This window comes from Rutilus rutilus (assembly GCF_951802725.1).
Source record: "Rutilus rutilus genome assembly, chromosome: 1".
NCBI lineage: Eukaryota > Metazoa > Chordata > Actinopteri > Cypriniformes > Leuciscidae > Rutilus > Rutilus rutilus.
The window spans coordinates 3,106,787-3,123,376 of record NC_140209.1 but is presented as its reverse complement, the minus strand read 5'-3'; the positions used below and the strand labels follow the sequence as shown (position 1 = coordinate 3,123,376).

General features: G+C 43.0%; 1 protein-coding gene across 1 annotated transcript in view; it reads left to right on the top strand.

Moving 5' to 3' along the window:
- The window catches only part of LOC311302270 (uncharacterized protein), a 47,375-nt gene extending 31,580 nt beyond the window's left edge, over positions 1-15,795 (top strand). The window contains exons 2-8 of the mRNA XM_084427999.1: positions 6,817-7,134; positions 7,232-7,567; positions 7,640-7,729; positions 7,866-7,955; positions 14,830-14,889; positions 15,035-15,115; positions 15,227-15,795. Of these exons, the coding sequence (XP_084284125.1) occupies positions 6,817-7,134; positions 7,232-7,567; positions 7,640-7,729; positions 7,866-7,955; positions 14,830-14,889; positions 15,035-15,115; positions 15,227-15,282 (1,031 nt within the window). The 3' untranslated portion in view covers positions 15,283-15,795. The remainder of the gene's footprint in view (positions 1-6,816; positions 7,135-7,231; positions 7,568-7,639; positions 7,730-7,865; positions 7,956-14,829; positions 14,890-15,034; positions 15,116-15,226) is intronic.
- Positions 15,796-16,590: the final 795 nt, after the last annotated feature.

The following is a 16,590-nucleotide window of genomic DNA, read 5'->3' as shown; positions in this document are numbered from 1 at the left end:
AATGGAAACTGCTGATGTTATCGGATTTTCAGGTGATATTCTCAATTCATTCAGTAAACGGACGCTCTGAGGTAAAGTGAATTCAGACTGCAGACTTAGCAACGATTGTATTTGTACAGTACAATCATATAGCCTAGTACAGACATGATCTTAATTCCACAATGTCCTTAAACATAACTATATTGCTGCCTGGCCATAAACTGACAAAGTGCGCGTCCGGTGCGGTCTGCGATACCTCGAGTTGTCATGGACGCGACGCGACGCGGCGCTTCTCGTCCGGTGTGCGATACCTCGAGTTGTCATAGACGCAAATCTGCACCATAGAACTGGCTTAAACCGACGATCTGACGGGTTTTAGAAGATTAAATACAACCCGAAACTAAAAAAACAGACCGGGCCTCTATTAGAGACCGGCCTTTATTTATCCAAACCTGTATCCACACCAGGCGTGTAAAATAGACGTCTATTTGGGACTCGGCTATTATTTGAAGTTTCACGGTATGTAAACAATCTAACGTACATCCAGCTTGGTTGTCACATGTCAGTATTTTAAATGCGTCAGTATTTTAAATGCTTATTACCTAGCCTGCATCGCCTTTGATGCTCAGATGTTTAACCCCTGAAAAAAAAAAATCGTTTGCGCGGTCTGAAAAATCTATTGCGCGGCCACTTTGATTGGCCTGCGCGGCCGTGCGCGCAGCTTAGAGGGAACATTGGCGGCATGTTTGATCCAGTTGAACATCAATAAATGACGATTTTAGATCAGTTTGCTTCTCCAGGTTCACCAGCGTGCTTCAGCGTGCCATGATCACATGATGATATATTTCACGGCGTGGCACGAAATGCTGAAACCCTATTGTAATTGTAAGGATTCGTAAAACGCATCGTGCAGGCCAAACCGTAAGGCCTAGAGACTTGAAACCTGGCCAGATGGTAGGCCTCAATTTGGGGACAACCTATCAGTCTATGACCCCGATTGGCCCATAGGTGGCGCTACAGCAACTAAAAGTACAAAGTACTCAAGTGTTTTACACCACTGTGATCCCTGGCTCAAGACGGACAAAATGGCTATCTCCAATATTTCGATGTAGGCAGGAAAGAATTTCTGCTATGTCGCATTTTGTCCAACCTACTTTTGCGAACTAGTCCCTGGTTTTTCGCCCGATTGGAACCAGACCAGTCTAGGACAATTCTCTGGACGCTCTAGATCAATAATTATCGAAGAAAAGTTGAACTTTTGCATTTGGGTGGCTGTAACAGGGTCATTTAGAAAAGGGGCGTGGCAAAATACACTCAAAAGCCTATAAATCCTAAAGGAAAACTCAGAACTTCACCAAAATTGATGAGCATATGCGTCATAATGTGGTGAGGAAGCATGCAGAGTTTCATGGAGATCAGACCATAGGTGGCGCTATAACTGGCAAAAAGCTTTCATTCTTATTAGGGGTTCAAGCTCGAAATGCTGAAACCCTATTGTAATTGTAAGGATTCGTAAAACGCATCGTGCAGGCCAAACCGTAAGGCCTAGAGACTTGAAACCTGGCCAGATGGTAGGCCTCAATTTGGGGACAACCTATCAGAGTATGACCCCGATTGGCCCATAGGTGGCGCTACAGCAACCAAAAGTACAAAGTCGCTCATAACTCTTAGGCCGTTTGACCTAGACTCAAGTGTTTTACACCACTGTGATCCCTGGCTCAAGACGGACTATCTCCAATATTTCGATTTAGGCAGGAAAAAATTTCTGCTATGTTGCATTTTGTCCAACCTACTTTTGCAAACTAGTCCCTGGTTTTTCGCCCGATCGGAACCAGACCAGTCTAGGACAATTCTCTGGACTCTCTAGATCAAAAGTTATTGAAAAAAAGTAGAACTTTTGCATTTGGATGGCTGTAATAGGGTCATTTAGAAAAGGGGCGTGGCAAAATACGCAAAAAACTAAAAAACTAATATTTCATGAAAATTGGTATGCAGTGTCTTGGTCCAAGGTGCCATGTATGTCTATGAGGACATTGGTGTATCTCAAAAAACATGGCCACCATTGGCCAATAAAGTTGAGCACCTATTAGACAAGGTCAACGGAGGCCGATCGGAACGAAACTCGATGGGCATATTCGACTCATGGCCCTAGAGGTCTGTAAGAATTTTGAAAGAAATCGGGCACTAGTTGGCGCTAACGAGTTTTATGGCTCTGTAATCACGTGGTGTTACACTTATCGTCACAAAATGCATATCATTTGATAGATTTGCTCATGCTGAACAACTTTGCCTCAAGAACCATTGCAGTCAATCAAACCGTTCATTAAATATTCATAATTATGTTAAAAACCTACTTTTGCGAATCGGAACCAAACCAGTCTAGGACAATTCTCTGGTCTCTCTAGATCAATAATTATCAAAAAAAAGTTGAACTTTTGCATTTTTCGCATGGGTATATTGGGTCATAAAGAAAATGGGCGTGGCAAAATGCACTCAAAAGCCTATAAATCCTAAAAGAAAACTCAGAACTTCACGAAAATTGGTGAGCATATGTGCCATAACATTCTAAACAAGCATGCAAAATTTCATATAGATCGGATGATAGGTGGCGCTATAACTGTTAAAAAGCTTTGAAAAACATATATTTCTTATGGTAAATTGCCTGTATTGGCTGTAAATGGACTTTTCCATCTATTATTTCAGTGGTTAAAAGCTTTCTAAATAAATCTTAATGTCTTAAATGCTTATGTGCTTAAAGGCCTTAAATGCTTGAACCCCGATAAATGCTGCTTGCAGCTTTAATTATTATTATTCTTCCGCCGTAAAACGCATCGTGCAGCCCAAACCGTAAGGGCTGGAGCTTTGAAACTTTGGCATATGGTAGTACAAAAATCGAGGAGAGGTTATCAAATTATGACCCCGATTGGCCCATAGGTGGCGCTATAGCGACCAAAAGCGCGAAAGTGGTCATAACTCATAGACCGTATGTCGGATATCTCCGATTTTATACCGAACTAGTCCTAGGTTTTTTGCCCGATCGGAACCAGACCAGTCTAGGACAATTCTCTGGAGTCTCTAGATCAATAATTATCAAAAAAAAGTTGAACTTTTGCATTTGGATGGCTGTAATAGGGTCATTTATTAAATGGGCGTGGCAAAATACACTAAAAAGCCTATAAAAAAATGGTGAGCATATGTAAAATAACATCATTAACAAGCATGCAAAATTTTATGGAGATCGGACGATAGGTGGCGCTATAACTGTTAAACAGCTTTAAAACCATGTATTTCCTATGGTACATTGCCTGTATTGGCTGTAAATGGTCTTTTCCATCTATTCTGTCAGTGGTTACATGCTTGCTAAATAAAACTCAATAGCTTTTGATGCTTTTGTGCTTTAAGGCCTTAAAGGCCTTAATTGCTTGAACCCCGATAAATGCTGCTTGCAGCTTTAATCTTCTTCTTATTTTTTTAATTGCAGAAATACATACAGAAACTACAAAATACATACATCGACCATAAAACAAACAAAAACAGATCAGATGATAACAATATAAGAACAGACGAGGAGAAAGAAAGAAAGAGATAAAGAAAGAAAGAAAAGAAAAGAATGACCTTGTAATTTGAAATATATATCCTTTGGGGGTGTTGAGTGTTTTAAGGTATTCAGTAATTTAACATATTTTACCCTTTCTCTCGTACCCCCGCTCTCCTCTCCTCCCAGTCATTCAAACAATAACAATGATAATGAAGTAATACAACTTTATGATTAATATGGCTATCTGTGCACATCCCCGGGTGAAGGACTGTGCGCCTCCCACAGAGGCAGTCCCGCCCAGAAGCCCACACCCACCCAAACTTAGACTTCCTTTCCTCCCCCATTGTAAGACATATACTGTATGCAGCACACACATCGAAAGGTGAAAAGAAGAGAAGGTCTTGCTGACCTCATTAAAGACAAGAGACAAGACAATAAATTTCATTATATAGTATCCAATGTAATATGACGACATTGGATATAATATCAGATACAACCAGATATTATCTACTTATCTTGATAAAAGAGGAGGGGGGCAAATTGTTTTGTGAATGTGTCCAGTAGATTTTTGGCTATTGTAGTTTGTCTTTCATTGGATATGTGTTACCTTAGTAATTGAGTCCATTGTTTGATAGAAATTTGTTTTTAATTTGTTTTTCCAGTGTGAGAATTGTTCTCTTACGAGAGGTTCTCTCGTATTGCGTAAGTTGCTTACGCTACGGGAAAGTCTTCTTTCTTCGAGATCTGAAGCCAAAAATTATCCTAAATTTTGTATTCATTGTCAACGCAGTGCGGCAGCCGGCAGACCATGGCAGGCTGTATAAGCGTGCTCATTGGCTGCCAGGCGGCAACTGCTTAAGCCTATCAGTGAGCCTTGTGTGACTTCACATCCAATGAGGGCACTTCGCGCCCTCCACACCCCTCTAACCGTCAGGATGGGTGTGGCCAGTGTGTATATAAGCAGGGCTCACAGGCTGAAAAATCAGATTTTCTTGTCTTCAGCGAAGCTCTTCGCATCGCTGGATCTTGAGAGCCGCCGCCGTTGAAACCAGCGACCAGCAAGCCTAGGACAGCGCCTGAAGAAGCCGGCCGCCTTCGCCGCCTTCAGCCATCCATGCCTGCTACGCTATCCGGCGACATATCCTTTTATTACTGCTGTGTGTGCTCGCCCTGCGACACACACTAACTCTCACTGTTCTAAAAGAGCACGAGGCGTTTTTGTCAAAATGGCTCGTTTTTCCTGCGGCTCGTGCCGCGCCCCGCTCAGCAACGGAGACCGCCACCTCTTCTGCGCTCTCTGCCTGGGCCGCGAGCACGCCGCCACCACACTCTCTACGGGCGGCTGCCCCGAGTGCGAAGAACTTTCAATGTCGACCCTGCGGGCTCGACTTGAAGTTTTCAACCAAGCTGTCGCTCCGCCTGTCCCTGCCGGGCCGCGCAATAGAAGCGCCGCTCGTAGAGACCACCGGAGACTGATATGACTGAGGAGCTCGCCGGAACCTCTCCCTCGAGCTTCTCTCTCGCCCTCTCCGCCCCCCCTCCCGGCCGCTCAACCGCCGCCGCGTCAGGGGATGAGGCGAATGAGATAGACACCCTCCCTCTGTTCGAGCCGCGCTACTGCGCCGCTCACAAGGGATGGCAGAAGTGGACGGTCTCGGAGCGAGCTTCCTCTCCCTCTGTTCGAGCCGCGCAAACTGCGCCGCTCACAAGGGATGGCAGAAACGGACGGTCCTGAAGCTCTCTTTACGTTACAAGAAAGCTACTCCGTCCTCGCGCACATTTCTCAGTCCCCTCTTAAGCTCAGGCGACTGGAATTGTTCATATTGCAGTATACGAGCCTGTTATAAATACACGCACGCCTGCAAGCAAACGCCGTCACAAGACATGACGCTGTTATATGCTCGCTCTAACCTACAGCCAATGTATTCTCCCCCCTGTGGCTCAGTGGCAGAATCTTAGGCTTTTGCGCCAGAAGACCCGGGGTCGATCCCGGCTCTCGCGGCAGATAAAAATTTATGCTGTTCGCTTCTCCAAGCTCGCGGCCAGTTTTTCTAACATACAGAAAGCGAACCCGCAGATTGCGCCGTTCACAAGGGATGACAGAGCGGACGGTCACGAGCAACGTTCAGCGCGCGCGCCTCACTCACCGGCGAAAAGAGGAGAGAGAGTGTTTTCGTCCCGCTGTGGCCGGACAAAACCGCCAATTCTCAAACATTTCTCAGTCCCCTCTAAGTTCAGGCGGCTGGAAATATTACTACTGCAGTAAACAAGCCTGTTTTTAATACACGCACGACTGCAAACAAACATGAGGTCGTACTGTTATATGCTCGCGCTAACCAAAAGTTCATGTGTTCTCCCCTGTAGCCCAGTGGCAGAATCATAGGCTATAACGCCAGAAAGCCGAGATCGAGCCCAGCTCTCGCAGCAGATAAATGTTTTTACTGTTCGCTTCTCCGAGCTCATGGCCAGCTTTTCTTACATACAGAAAGCGAACTCGCCTCTCGCACCACATGGTGCTCGATTATTTATGAGCGTCTATACACGAGGGAAGAAAAGACGGTTAAGTCCCGCTGCGGCTGGACCACCGTCAAAGCTTCACGCTCTGTCAGTCCCCGTTGCCACGGCTACTGCAGATGTTTACCTCGCAGCCAACGAACCGGTATATCTACCCGCTCGCCTGCGCGCAACCACCGTTCTCACGGCAACCCAGAGAAATCTCGAAGAGAGCGTTATGTCTGGTTACACGGCTCGCGCCGCATGTGTTTTAAATGCAGTGAATGTGCCCACGTCTCTGTGTTCACCCCTGCACACAAGCACTATAAATCCCGTGTCTATCACAGAGCCCACTCTCATAAAGCGGGCACAAGCCGCTCGAGTGATAAAAGTAGGTCACGTGTCCACATTACAGTGCCCACACCTACTCACTGCCCGCTCTGTTACACGGCCCCTCACGACCGGTCATGTTCTAAATGCAGGTGTTGTGCCCGCTCCCTTGCGCTCACACATACTAACGAAAATTTCGCCCCCGACGCCGCCTTTGCGCGTCGCGCCTCACACTATATGTTCCCCGTCCAAAGCCACCGGGACACTGTGTGTAAAACGGCCAGCTATCGCTGTGTGCGATCCGCCGTGTCTAAGCACCGAGAGCGTGCGAGAAGTATTTTTTACAAATAAATCAAAATTATTTTGCCCACATTTGTCCAGAATACGGTTTTAGAGTTAAAACATCTGCTTTTTATGCTGGTGTGTTTTATGTTTCATATATATCATAATGATCACTGAGATATACTGTGTTTCAGGAACCAGTGGGGTGGATGTGTTCATCAGTTCTGGTGAAAATGTCTCTCTGCCCTGTAATAAAGCTCTTTCTGACTGCAAATCAACTGTATGGACCTACTATAACAGATTCAGACATTCAGCAGCAGTTGAACTGATAACCGGAGGATTAAAGAATAAAGACATGATCGAGCCACATGAGAGACTGAGTCTGGAGTCTGACTGCTCTCTGAACATCAAGAACGTCACAGAAGAAGATTATGGATTTTACACCTGCAGACAATATGTTAACAAACAAAAACAAGGAACTGATGCTTATGTTTATCTGCATGTTCTTCATGGTAAGTTTATGATTATGTGGTCAATTTAAAAAGAGCAGATTCTCCCTTTAAACTCAGATGATGATTGAAGAGTCTGTGATTTGTGTCTTGTGTTCAGTTTCAGTGTCTCCATCTTCATCATCATCATCTTCATCCTCACAGACTGAGATCAGTCCAGGCCGCTCTGTGACTCTCTCCTGTCAGTTGAATTCATATTATAGATTATTCTGTGATGATTCGGTCCCTTATGAAGGAATTGAGCTGTTATGGGTGAATCAGGCTGGTGTTGATCTGAAGACAGACACCAGATATCAGATATTATCATCATCAGATCACTGTATCATCACTCTGACTACAACACTCCTGAATGAAGATGACAACAGAGAGTGGAGATGTCAGCTTACTCTCAGAAATCAACTCGAGACCTCAGTCAGATACACTGTCAAGTATTCAGGTGAGAAACAACACTGTAAAATATGATGTTAATGTCCTACAGATGATGCGACTGAACATTCATCTTCTGCAGATCCAGTCGCTTCACCAACACTGATTCCAGTCAGAAGCTCAAACTCTGAGAAGACATCAAGCCGAACTACAGCAGCAGCTCCTACACAAGGTTCATGATCACATGATCACTGTCACTCACACATCATCAGTCTCTCGCTTCAGCGGTTTGATCAGTATAAATATATAATGTTTTGACTTTAATCTCATCTGAACATTAATCTCATCTGAACATTCATCTTCTGCAGCTCTAGTCGCTTCACCAACACTGATTCCAGTCAGAAGCTCAAACTCTGAGAAGAAATCAAGCCGAACTACAGCAGCAGCTCCTACACAAGGTTCATGATCACATGATCACTGTCACACATCATCAGTCTCTTGCTTCAGCGGTTTGATCCCGTCACAATAAAATCAGCCTGATAATTCCATCAATTCAGGATTGAAACCTCAAAGGATTCGTCAATATTTGTGCGTTTGAATATTTTCATACATCACGTTGTCAAGTCAAGTCACCTTTATATAGCGCTTTTTACAATAAAGATTGTTTCAAAGCAGCTTTACATTGATAACATGAAAATAATACAACAAAGTTTGTTTCTAGAAGAAAATGTCATCATTGTGCACCTTACATAAGGCAGATCAATAATATTGTTGAATATTAAATGTCCCCAACTAAGCAAGCCAAAAGCCAAGGCAACAGTGGCAAGGAACCAAAACTCCATCAGGTGACAGAATGGAGAAAAAACCTTGGGAGAACCCAGACTCAGTCGCTCAGTTCTCCTCTGGCCAACGAGCGAACAGTGTATGATTATGATTCAGGCAGCATTACAGGTCAGAGGTCAGACTGGATTGGAACAATCAGATTATTATCCAGTTCCATCTGGTTGAAGATCGGAGTCACACCGGTATGGAGACGGGTTTGTTGAGGATCAGTGCTGATAGCTGTCGTGTCGATGAGGCCTTCACAGGGCTGGATCTGGATACGGCCCGGATCCTGCTGACTTCAGTAAACCTCGGAATACACAGAAAAACTAACATTAGCGTAGATGCCATTCTTCTTATGATGTAACGAGTACATCAGGTGTTATAGGAAGTGTCCCCGGTTCCGGCTGACCTAATCTATGCAGCCTAATAATCTTTAACTCATTTGAATAATAGAAATGTATAATGTTCTATGTGAATGCCATGTAAAAGAGGTGTTTTTTTAGTCTAGAAACTGACAGAGTGTGTCTGCTTCCCAGACATTGCTAGGAAGACTGTTCCAAAGTTTTGGTGCTAAATAGGAAAAGGATCTACTAGGTATTATGAACTGGCCAGAATTTTGAGATCGCAATAGACGTGAAGGACTATAATGCGTTTAGATCTCGCTCAAGTTCTGCCGAGCTAAACCATTTAGTGATTTGTAAGTAATCAGCAATATTTTAAAATGTATACAATGTTTAATAGGGAGCCAGTGCAGTTTTGACAGAACTGGGCTAATATGGTCATACTTCCTGGTTCTGGTAAGAACTCGAGCTGCTGCGTTTTGGACCAGCTGTAGTTTGTTTATTAAGCGTGCAGGGCAACCACCCAGTAGAGCATTACAATAATCTAGCCTTGATGTCATGAACGCATTAACTAATTGTTTCCGCATTTGTCATTGAGAGCATATGACGTAATTTAGATATATTTTTAAGATGGAAAAATGCAGTTTTACAGATACTAGAAAAAACTAGGCTGAAAACGGGCGACATTTCAATGGCAGACACTTAGAAACAGGTCAGTTTTCAGCCAAACACTCACCCGGACCTGAAGCGCTTAGAAAGCGGCTAGGGCTTTCAAACTCTGGGGCCCGACTCAAAGGCCCATGACAACGGAACTCGCCAAGTTTCAGGGTCCTACGACCTTCCGTCTCCTTACGGACGCGCGTCTTTTTTTGGCCTTTCGACCCCTGTCAGCTTATGACATTTTTGAAAGGGGCCTCATTCATTTTAAATACTTAAAACGTGTATTAAACGACCTCTACTGTATTAAGCACACTCAACTGGACACAATCCACTAACTTTCGAGTAATTTCAGTGCTTTCGCTGGTGTGTGGTGGGCGTTCTGGCGCAATATGGCTGCCGTCGCATCATCCAGGTGGATGCTGCACATTGGTGGTGGTTGAGGAGATCCCCCCCTTCCATGTAAAGCGCTTTGAGTACCTAGAAAAGCGCTATATAAATGTAACGAATTATTATTAATTATAATTATTAAAAAAAGGACCTGGAAGCTAAAAAAAATCAAATTAATACAAATGAATACGTTTCTGTTCCTTTGTCATTTTTATTGAAAATCAGACACCAAATATTAAAACTAGAACTACTGTAAGCTTTCAAATGATATATAGTTTGTAAATATTACTTTTTTACTAATATATTACTAATCCTAATTACTGCCAGGATTAGACCATATAGATCAATTAGGACATTTAAGTAATTTTTATAAACATGCTTAGAAAAAAACATTACCGATGTGCATCTTAAAACTAAAAAGGCACTGATATATTTTTAAGATCAGTCAGTGCAAGTTTATTTCAGTGGAAACAGCTCAGACTTACATTTTAGTCTAGGACTAGTCTTAAGCCCTGTCTGTGAAACCAGGGGAATATAATAATTTAAATGTTTAAATGTAAAACACCAAAAATTTACCCCCTAGTCGATCGTCCATTTTCATTTCAAAGCAGTGTCCGCGAAACCACTACGGGAAACATATTCATATAATGGGCGAGTGGGATTTTTATAGAAAAGTCCCAGGGGCCCCGAATTCGGCAAGGTGACCCTTGGGCCCGCCCCGAGCGACATACCGAAAGAGCCGGGCTCTTGAGCGAAGGCAAAACATTTTCAGCCTCTAACCCTAATCTCTGCCTCATGGCGGACGCGCAGTCTCTTTTCTGACCTTTCGACCCCTGAACAAGGTTGTAGGGCCACCAAACTTTTCCGCCCACTCCAGGGGTCCGCGATGAGATGGAAAATGGTGCCCCCCTAGTCGATCGGCCCTTTCGAAGCAGTGTCCACGAAACTACTACGGCAAACCCATTCATATAATGGGCGAGTGGGATTTTTATAGAAAGGTCCCAGGGGGCCCCAAATTCGGCACGGTTTGCTTTAGGTTTGGCAGAATTACAAAGAATTTTGTACGAATACTTTCACAATACAGCTTTAAATGACCAAAATGACACAAATTTGACCTTCTCTTTCATTTTCTGATCAAGATACAGCAAAGTCATTAGTATCTTTGTAAACTACAAATAATAAGCTTTAATTTGGCATACAACACATGTCTGTTGCATTAAAATTGACTGAATAAAATACATTTTAAGTCAAGTCAAGTATATTTGTATAGCGCTTTTCACAATACAGATTGTATCAAAGCAGCTTCACAGTATTAAATTAAAATAATACAACAAGGATTTTAACAGGCGTTTCAAAGTTGAAACCAGGTAAAGTTTACGGAAAGTTAACCATGCCAGTACAACACTGACAGCATTCAAAAGACAACAAAAAAAAACTCATCTCTTCTGTGAGCACTTAACCTCATAAAAAATAAATATATAAAAAATTCTTTCCTTTTCCTTTAATCCTCCCTTGTCTGGCTGATGCTACTCTGAGCAATGCCTGAACTTTGTATTTAGGGCACTTCTTGCGTTGTTTTTGCCTCTTCACGATGACTCGCTTGCTTTAGTCGCTTTGGACAAAGGTGCCTGCTAAATAACTACATGTAAATGTAAAACGCCAAAACTTTTGTGGTGACCTTCCGGGACCTTATTCAGTGTAAAATACAAACATGTGCTTTTCACCAATTTTTCAACCTTTCGACCCCTGAATGAGGTCGTAGGTCCAACAAACTTTTCCGCCTGCACCGCCCGCGCCGTTGGCCATGGCGAGACGAAAAATGGCGCCCTCTAGTCGATCTGCCCTTTCAAAGCGGTTAGGGTTAGACATTATGTTAGACAATGTCCTAACCACACTGCATTTGTATGCAAATTAAGCACTTAAATTACTTGAAAGTGTGCTAATTTATACTGTGAAATCAGCCAATCGTCACCTGTTCAGTACAAAGCAGACTGACAATTTGTTTATACATTGCTTATGCGGCCAAAAAAGACAAGAACACAATGAACACAAACACTCGACATCACATTTATAACCTTTATGTTTAAAAACACAGTAAAAAAAACAAAAACAAAAAAACAGACTGAACAATTTACAAACACATTAATTAAAACAAAAACTCCCAGGTGTCAAAATCCACATCTGAAAAACAAACCATCAATTTAGTTGACCTCTTATTGAGTAACTGCAGCACTGTTAGGATTGATGTTAGTGATGATAAATGGATTCATAATCATGATGTTCTGCAGGTTATCTGGGCTCCACACATAAGCTGCCGCTGTGGCCTCCGCCCCAAAATGGTGAGGCAAGCACCTGAGCCGGCAAGGCCCACACCTGAGCTGGTCGGTCTCCCGCCTGAGGCTGCGGGGGACCCTGCCTCATCCGACGGGGAATCAGGTGGTGCCTTGGCCTGAAATAAGTCGAAGACCATGGGGACAGCTGGCTTTGACTGCCACTGGCTGGTTCCCTTGGTAAAATATTTCGATGCTTGGAAAAATCTAACGAATATTTCTCCTTGGGCCCTGTGCACCCTTCAAAAAGGGTACAGACTGCAGTTTGGTTTCCACCCACTGAAATTCAATGGGGAGGTTTGGACTGCAGTCGACCCAGAGCAGGATCGGGTATTGGATCAGGAAGTAAACTCCCAGTTGGTAAAGGAGGCCATAGATAGTGTTCCTCCGCCGGACAGGGAGTCCGGGTTTTACAGTCCCTACTTCATAGTTTCCAAGAAGGATGGGGGGTTGCGTCCAATATTAGATCTGAGGCACTTAAATCGGTCTCTGAGGAGGTTCAAGTTCAAGATGCTCACGATTCCCATCATAGTGAATCAAATTCAATCCGAAGATTGATTTGTCACAATAGATCTGAAGGACACATATTTCCACATTTGCATCCTTCCATCTCACTGGAAGTTCCTGAGGTTCGCTTTCGGGGGCGAAGTGTTCCAATATCGGGTTTTTCCGTTCGGCCTAGCTCTCTCCCCTTGCACATTTACCAAATGCATGGATGCAGCTCTAGCTCCGCTGAGGCTTCAGGGTATCAGGGTGCTAAATTATATAGACGACTCGTTTATTATGGCCCAGTCACAAGTACTGGTAGTTCGGCATCGAGATGCCATCCTTGCCTACATCCAGAGCCTGGGGTTGAGACTCAACACGAAGAAAAGCATATTGGCACCAGCCCAGAGAACAGAGAACGTACATCCCAGGGGATCAAAATCAGGGAGCAGACATCCTGTCGAGGCAGGGGCTGAGGACTGGGGAATGGAGACTCCACCCCGAGGTGGGGGAATCGATATGTCAGAGTTTCGGCCCAGTGGAAGTAGATCTATTTGCGTCTCGAGAGACGACACACTTCCCACTGTGGTTCTCCCTCATGCATCCAGCCCCGCTGTGGATTCGGTTGAGGCCAAGAACTTTTCCTCAAGTCAGCCTTTTTGCTAGCCATTACTTCTCTGAGGAGATTAGGAGATCTTCAGGCGCTCTCGTTATCTCATGGTTGCCTGGAGTTTGCTTCAGGCTATCTTGCATCCCAGGCCAGGCTATCTGCCTAAAGTACCATCGAATGTGGCACGGCCTACGGTTCTGCAGGCTTTTCATCCTCCACCTCATTTGCCCATATTAACCCATATTACTAGAGAGAAGAGCAGCACCACCATCCCAGGAGGGATGAATACCATCTCTTTTCAACAGGTCAGGTCTGCCCCAAAAACTTTTCCAATTGTTTATGAATTCTATATTATTTTGCAGACACCACTTAGACAACCAGCCATTGAGTGAGGACAGTCTACTAAGTATCTCATCACTCTGGCGAACAGGAAGGGGGCCAGAGCAAATTACAGTGCCTGACATCGTACTTGCGAGTTCACACACCTCTTTAACATTAATTTTGGTGATCTCTGACTGGCAAAGTCGAACATCATTAGTGCCGACGTGAATAATAATCTTAGAGAATTTACGATTAGCATAAGCCAGCACTTTTAAATTTGCTTTGATGTCAGGCGCTCTGGCTCCCGGCAAACATGTGACTATGTTGGCTGGTGTCTCTATTTTCACGTTCCATGTAATAGAATCGCCAATAACTAGGGCACATTCAACAGGATTCACAGTGGGTGTTTCACTGAGAGGGGAGAATCTATTTGTTGTGGTAATCGGAACAGAAGAGCGGTGTTTTGTCATGTGACTACAGTGTCTCACGGTCACCCAGTTGCCCTGCTGCACGGGCTCTACAGCCGGAATCAAACAATGTACAGAGTTCGCTAAGCTAGTCGCATCCAAAGCAGTATCTAAAGCCCTTGCATTCTTACAATTAACCTTGATTAAAGTTTGGATGCGAGTCTCTAGTTCTGAAATCATCTTCCGCAGCCTGACTGTCTCCCTGCATTTATCACATGTAAATCCTTCATTGCTGACAGAGAAGGCTTTACTATACATGTGACACGAAGTGCAAGTGACAATAACAGGAGAGGACATGACTCACCGTGTTTGTTGACTTATCCTACTCACCACAGTTGTTTGATAGACTTGTAAAGTTGCAAAAAAAGACGGCAAGCACGGATGGCAGGTTAACAGGCTAGCGAGATACTAGTGTGTTGTGCTAGCGATAACGATTTAGATAAAAGCTAGCGATGTCAGATTAATGTGATAGGCAATAATATATGTTGATGAGTAAGTTAAATTTAGCCTTAGCTAAATATATAGTTCGCTTTAATTAAATTATAATATAGTTAGTATATTATAGTTTAGCTTTACTTAGTTGTATGTTTTAGATGCCGTCAATAAATAGATATTCCACATTTCAATGTTTATGCAAACTTAGAAATGCAAGTGTGCTAGAACCTCACTTAACATGATTATCTATAAATAAATAAAGCATAAAATAGGGTTTTTTTTCGGTAAATGGTGATAGTCATTCTCCTCCTGCTGCCTTGAGATTGAAATGAATTGATAATAGATGACAGACTCGTGAAACAGTGGAAGTTTACACAAAGTCCAGGACATTTTCATCATTACTGTGATGTTGATGCTTTGTTTATATGTGGCATTATGTGTTGAACTGAACTAACAGACGTGATCCACAGATCCAGCTGATACAGCATCAGAAACTGAAGTCTGTGTGACTGCTGGATCATTATACAGAGGTACGACACGTTCATTTATACTGACAGCTTTATAACATTAAACTATCAGTCAGTCTGTAAATGCTTCATCAATAACTGTTGATAGTTGAATACCCTTGACTTCAGTCATGTACAGTTTCTCTTCTTCCTCTCATGTTTCCTGCAGTGATTGTGATTATTGTTGAGATGGCAGTGTTTGCTGCTCCTACTGTGATTCTTCTTCAGATCATCTGTGCAAGAAGAGCTGGTGAGTTTTGAGCCGCACACAATCTGATGATTCACACTCATCTGATCTGGAACAATCTGCAATCATGATAAAAACACATACGAGAGGTCAGTCAATGCTTTTATTTTGCAGGGAGGAAGGACTCGAAGCACCCAGAGGAAATAGAGATGCTGACAATATTAGAATAAAATACTGATGAGTTTAGAGCCAATCTGCAGCAATATTTACAATAGCAAAAACTTACAGATAATTTTTTGTTTTATTTTCTTCTCAGAAAACGGGAAAAACTCTGAGCACCTTGAAGAAATAGTGACTATCAAGTTTAGATTAAAATATTTTTGCAAATAGCAAGCAAGATTTATTTTCATTTATATGAATGAATGAGCCATTTCATTTATATGGGTTTTATGGATAAATTTGCCTACAGTATTCAAGTTCATTTTCTTGTGCTTCATATGTAAACTGTTTTACATATATTATTAAATACGGTTAAGGACAGACTCAGACTCTATAGAGATGTTCTGTGTGATGGAACTGGTTTGGTGATTCTTGTATCTTGTCTGTTCATTTCTTTTTTTAGCATTTTTTTTTTTCATTTTGATTAATTGATTCAAATTTTCTTAATAAAACCTCTGCAGTTGTTTAATATGTCTCCTTTCCTGAGATGTTTGTTACAAATATGGTTATTCTCTAGTCTGGCTATCACCAGACCAAGCTCAATCTTTTAAGATTGAACATTAGTCTGGAGAGTCTGCTCTGTATTTCTACTGCACAAGAGGCGTGATCAACAGGCATAGTTCAAATGACTCTGTACGCAATTGGATAGTCGTTCAACCAATCAGACCAACGTGACGTACTTTGCAGCGAAAACTCCAGGCAGGGAACGTGTCAACAAAGTGTTGGTTTGTAGCATTGATCAACGGTTTGCAGCATGTTTCTTTCCTAAGAGTGGGCTTTAAAGCTTATTTGTTAAATGTAACAAATAGTTATGTGTCTGATTGTCTCAGTCATAACAGAAGAATGTACAGGTTTCCAGCCTGAGCTGCAGGGCGAAATCAAATCGCCGGCAGATTGGGCTGGGTTTACCCAGTCTAGTGATTCCCCTTAATAAGCTTGTAATGTATAGTAACATAGATTAGTAAGTGTGAATATTAATGGGTCAAGTGTTGCAGAAAAAGAAGCATCTTCAGCCGTTTCTTGAAGATGGCTAAAGCCTCCTCGGCTCAGGTTGAGTTCGGCAGGTCATTCCTCCAGCAGGAACAGTCCAGGTGAAGGTCAGTGAAAGTGATTCTGCGTCTCTTTGGGATGTTGGCACCACAAGACACCGTTCACCTGCAGAACACAAGCTTTCTGGAAAACACGTAGGTCTGAAGTAGTGAGTTTTGCTATAGGAGTGCAGAGCCAGTGGTTGTTCTGTAGGCAAACATCAGTGCCATGAATTTGATGCGGGCTGCGACTGGCAAACAGTTCAAGTTTATGAGGACATGCGTCTCTTC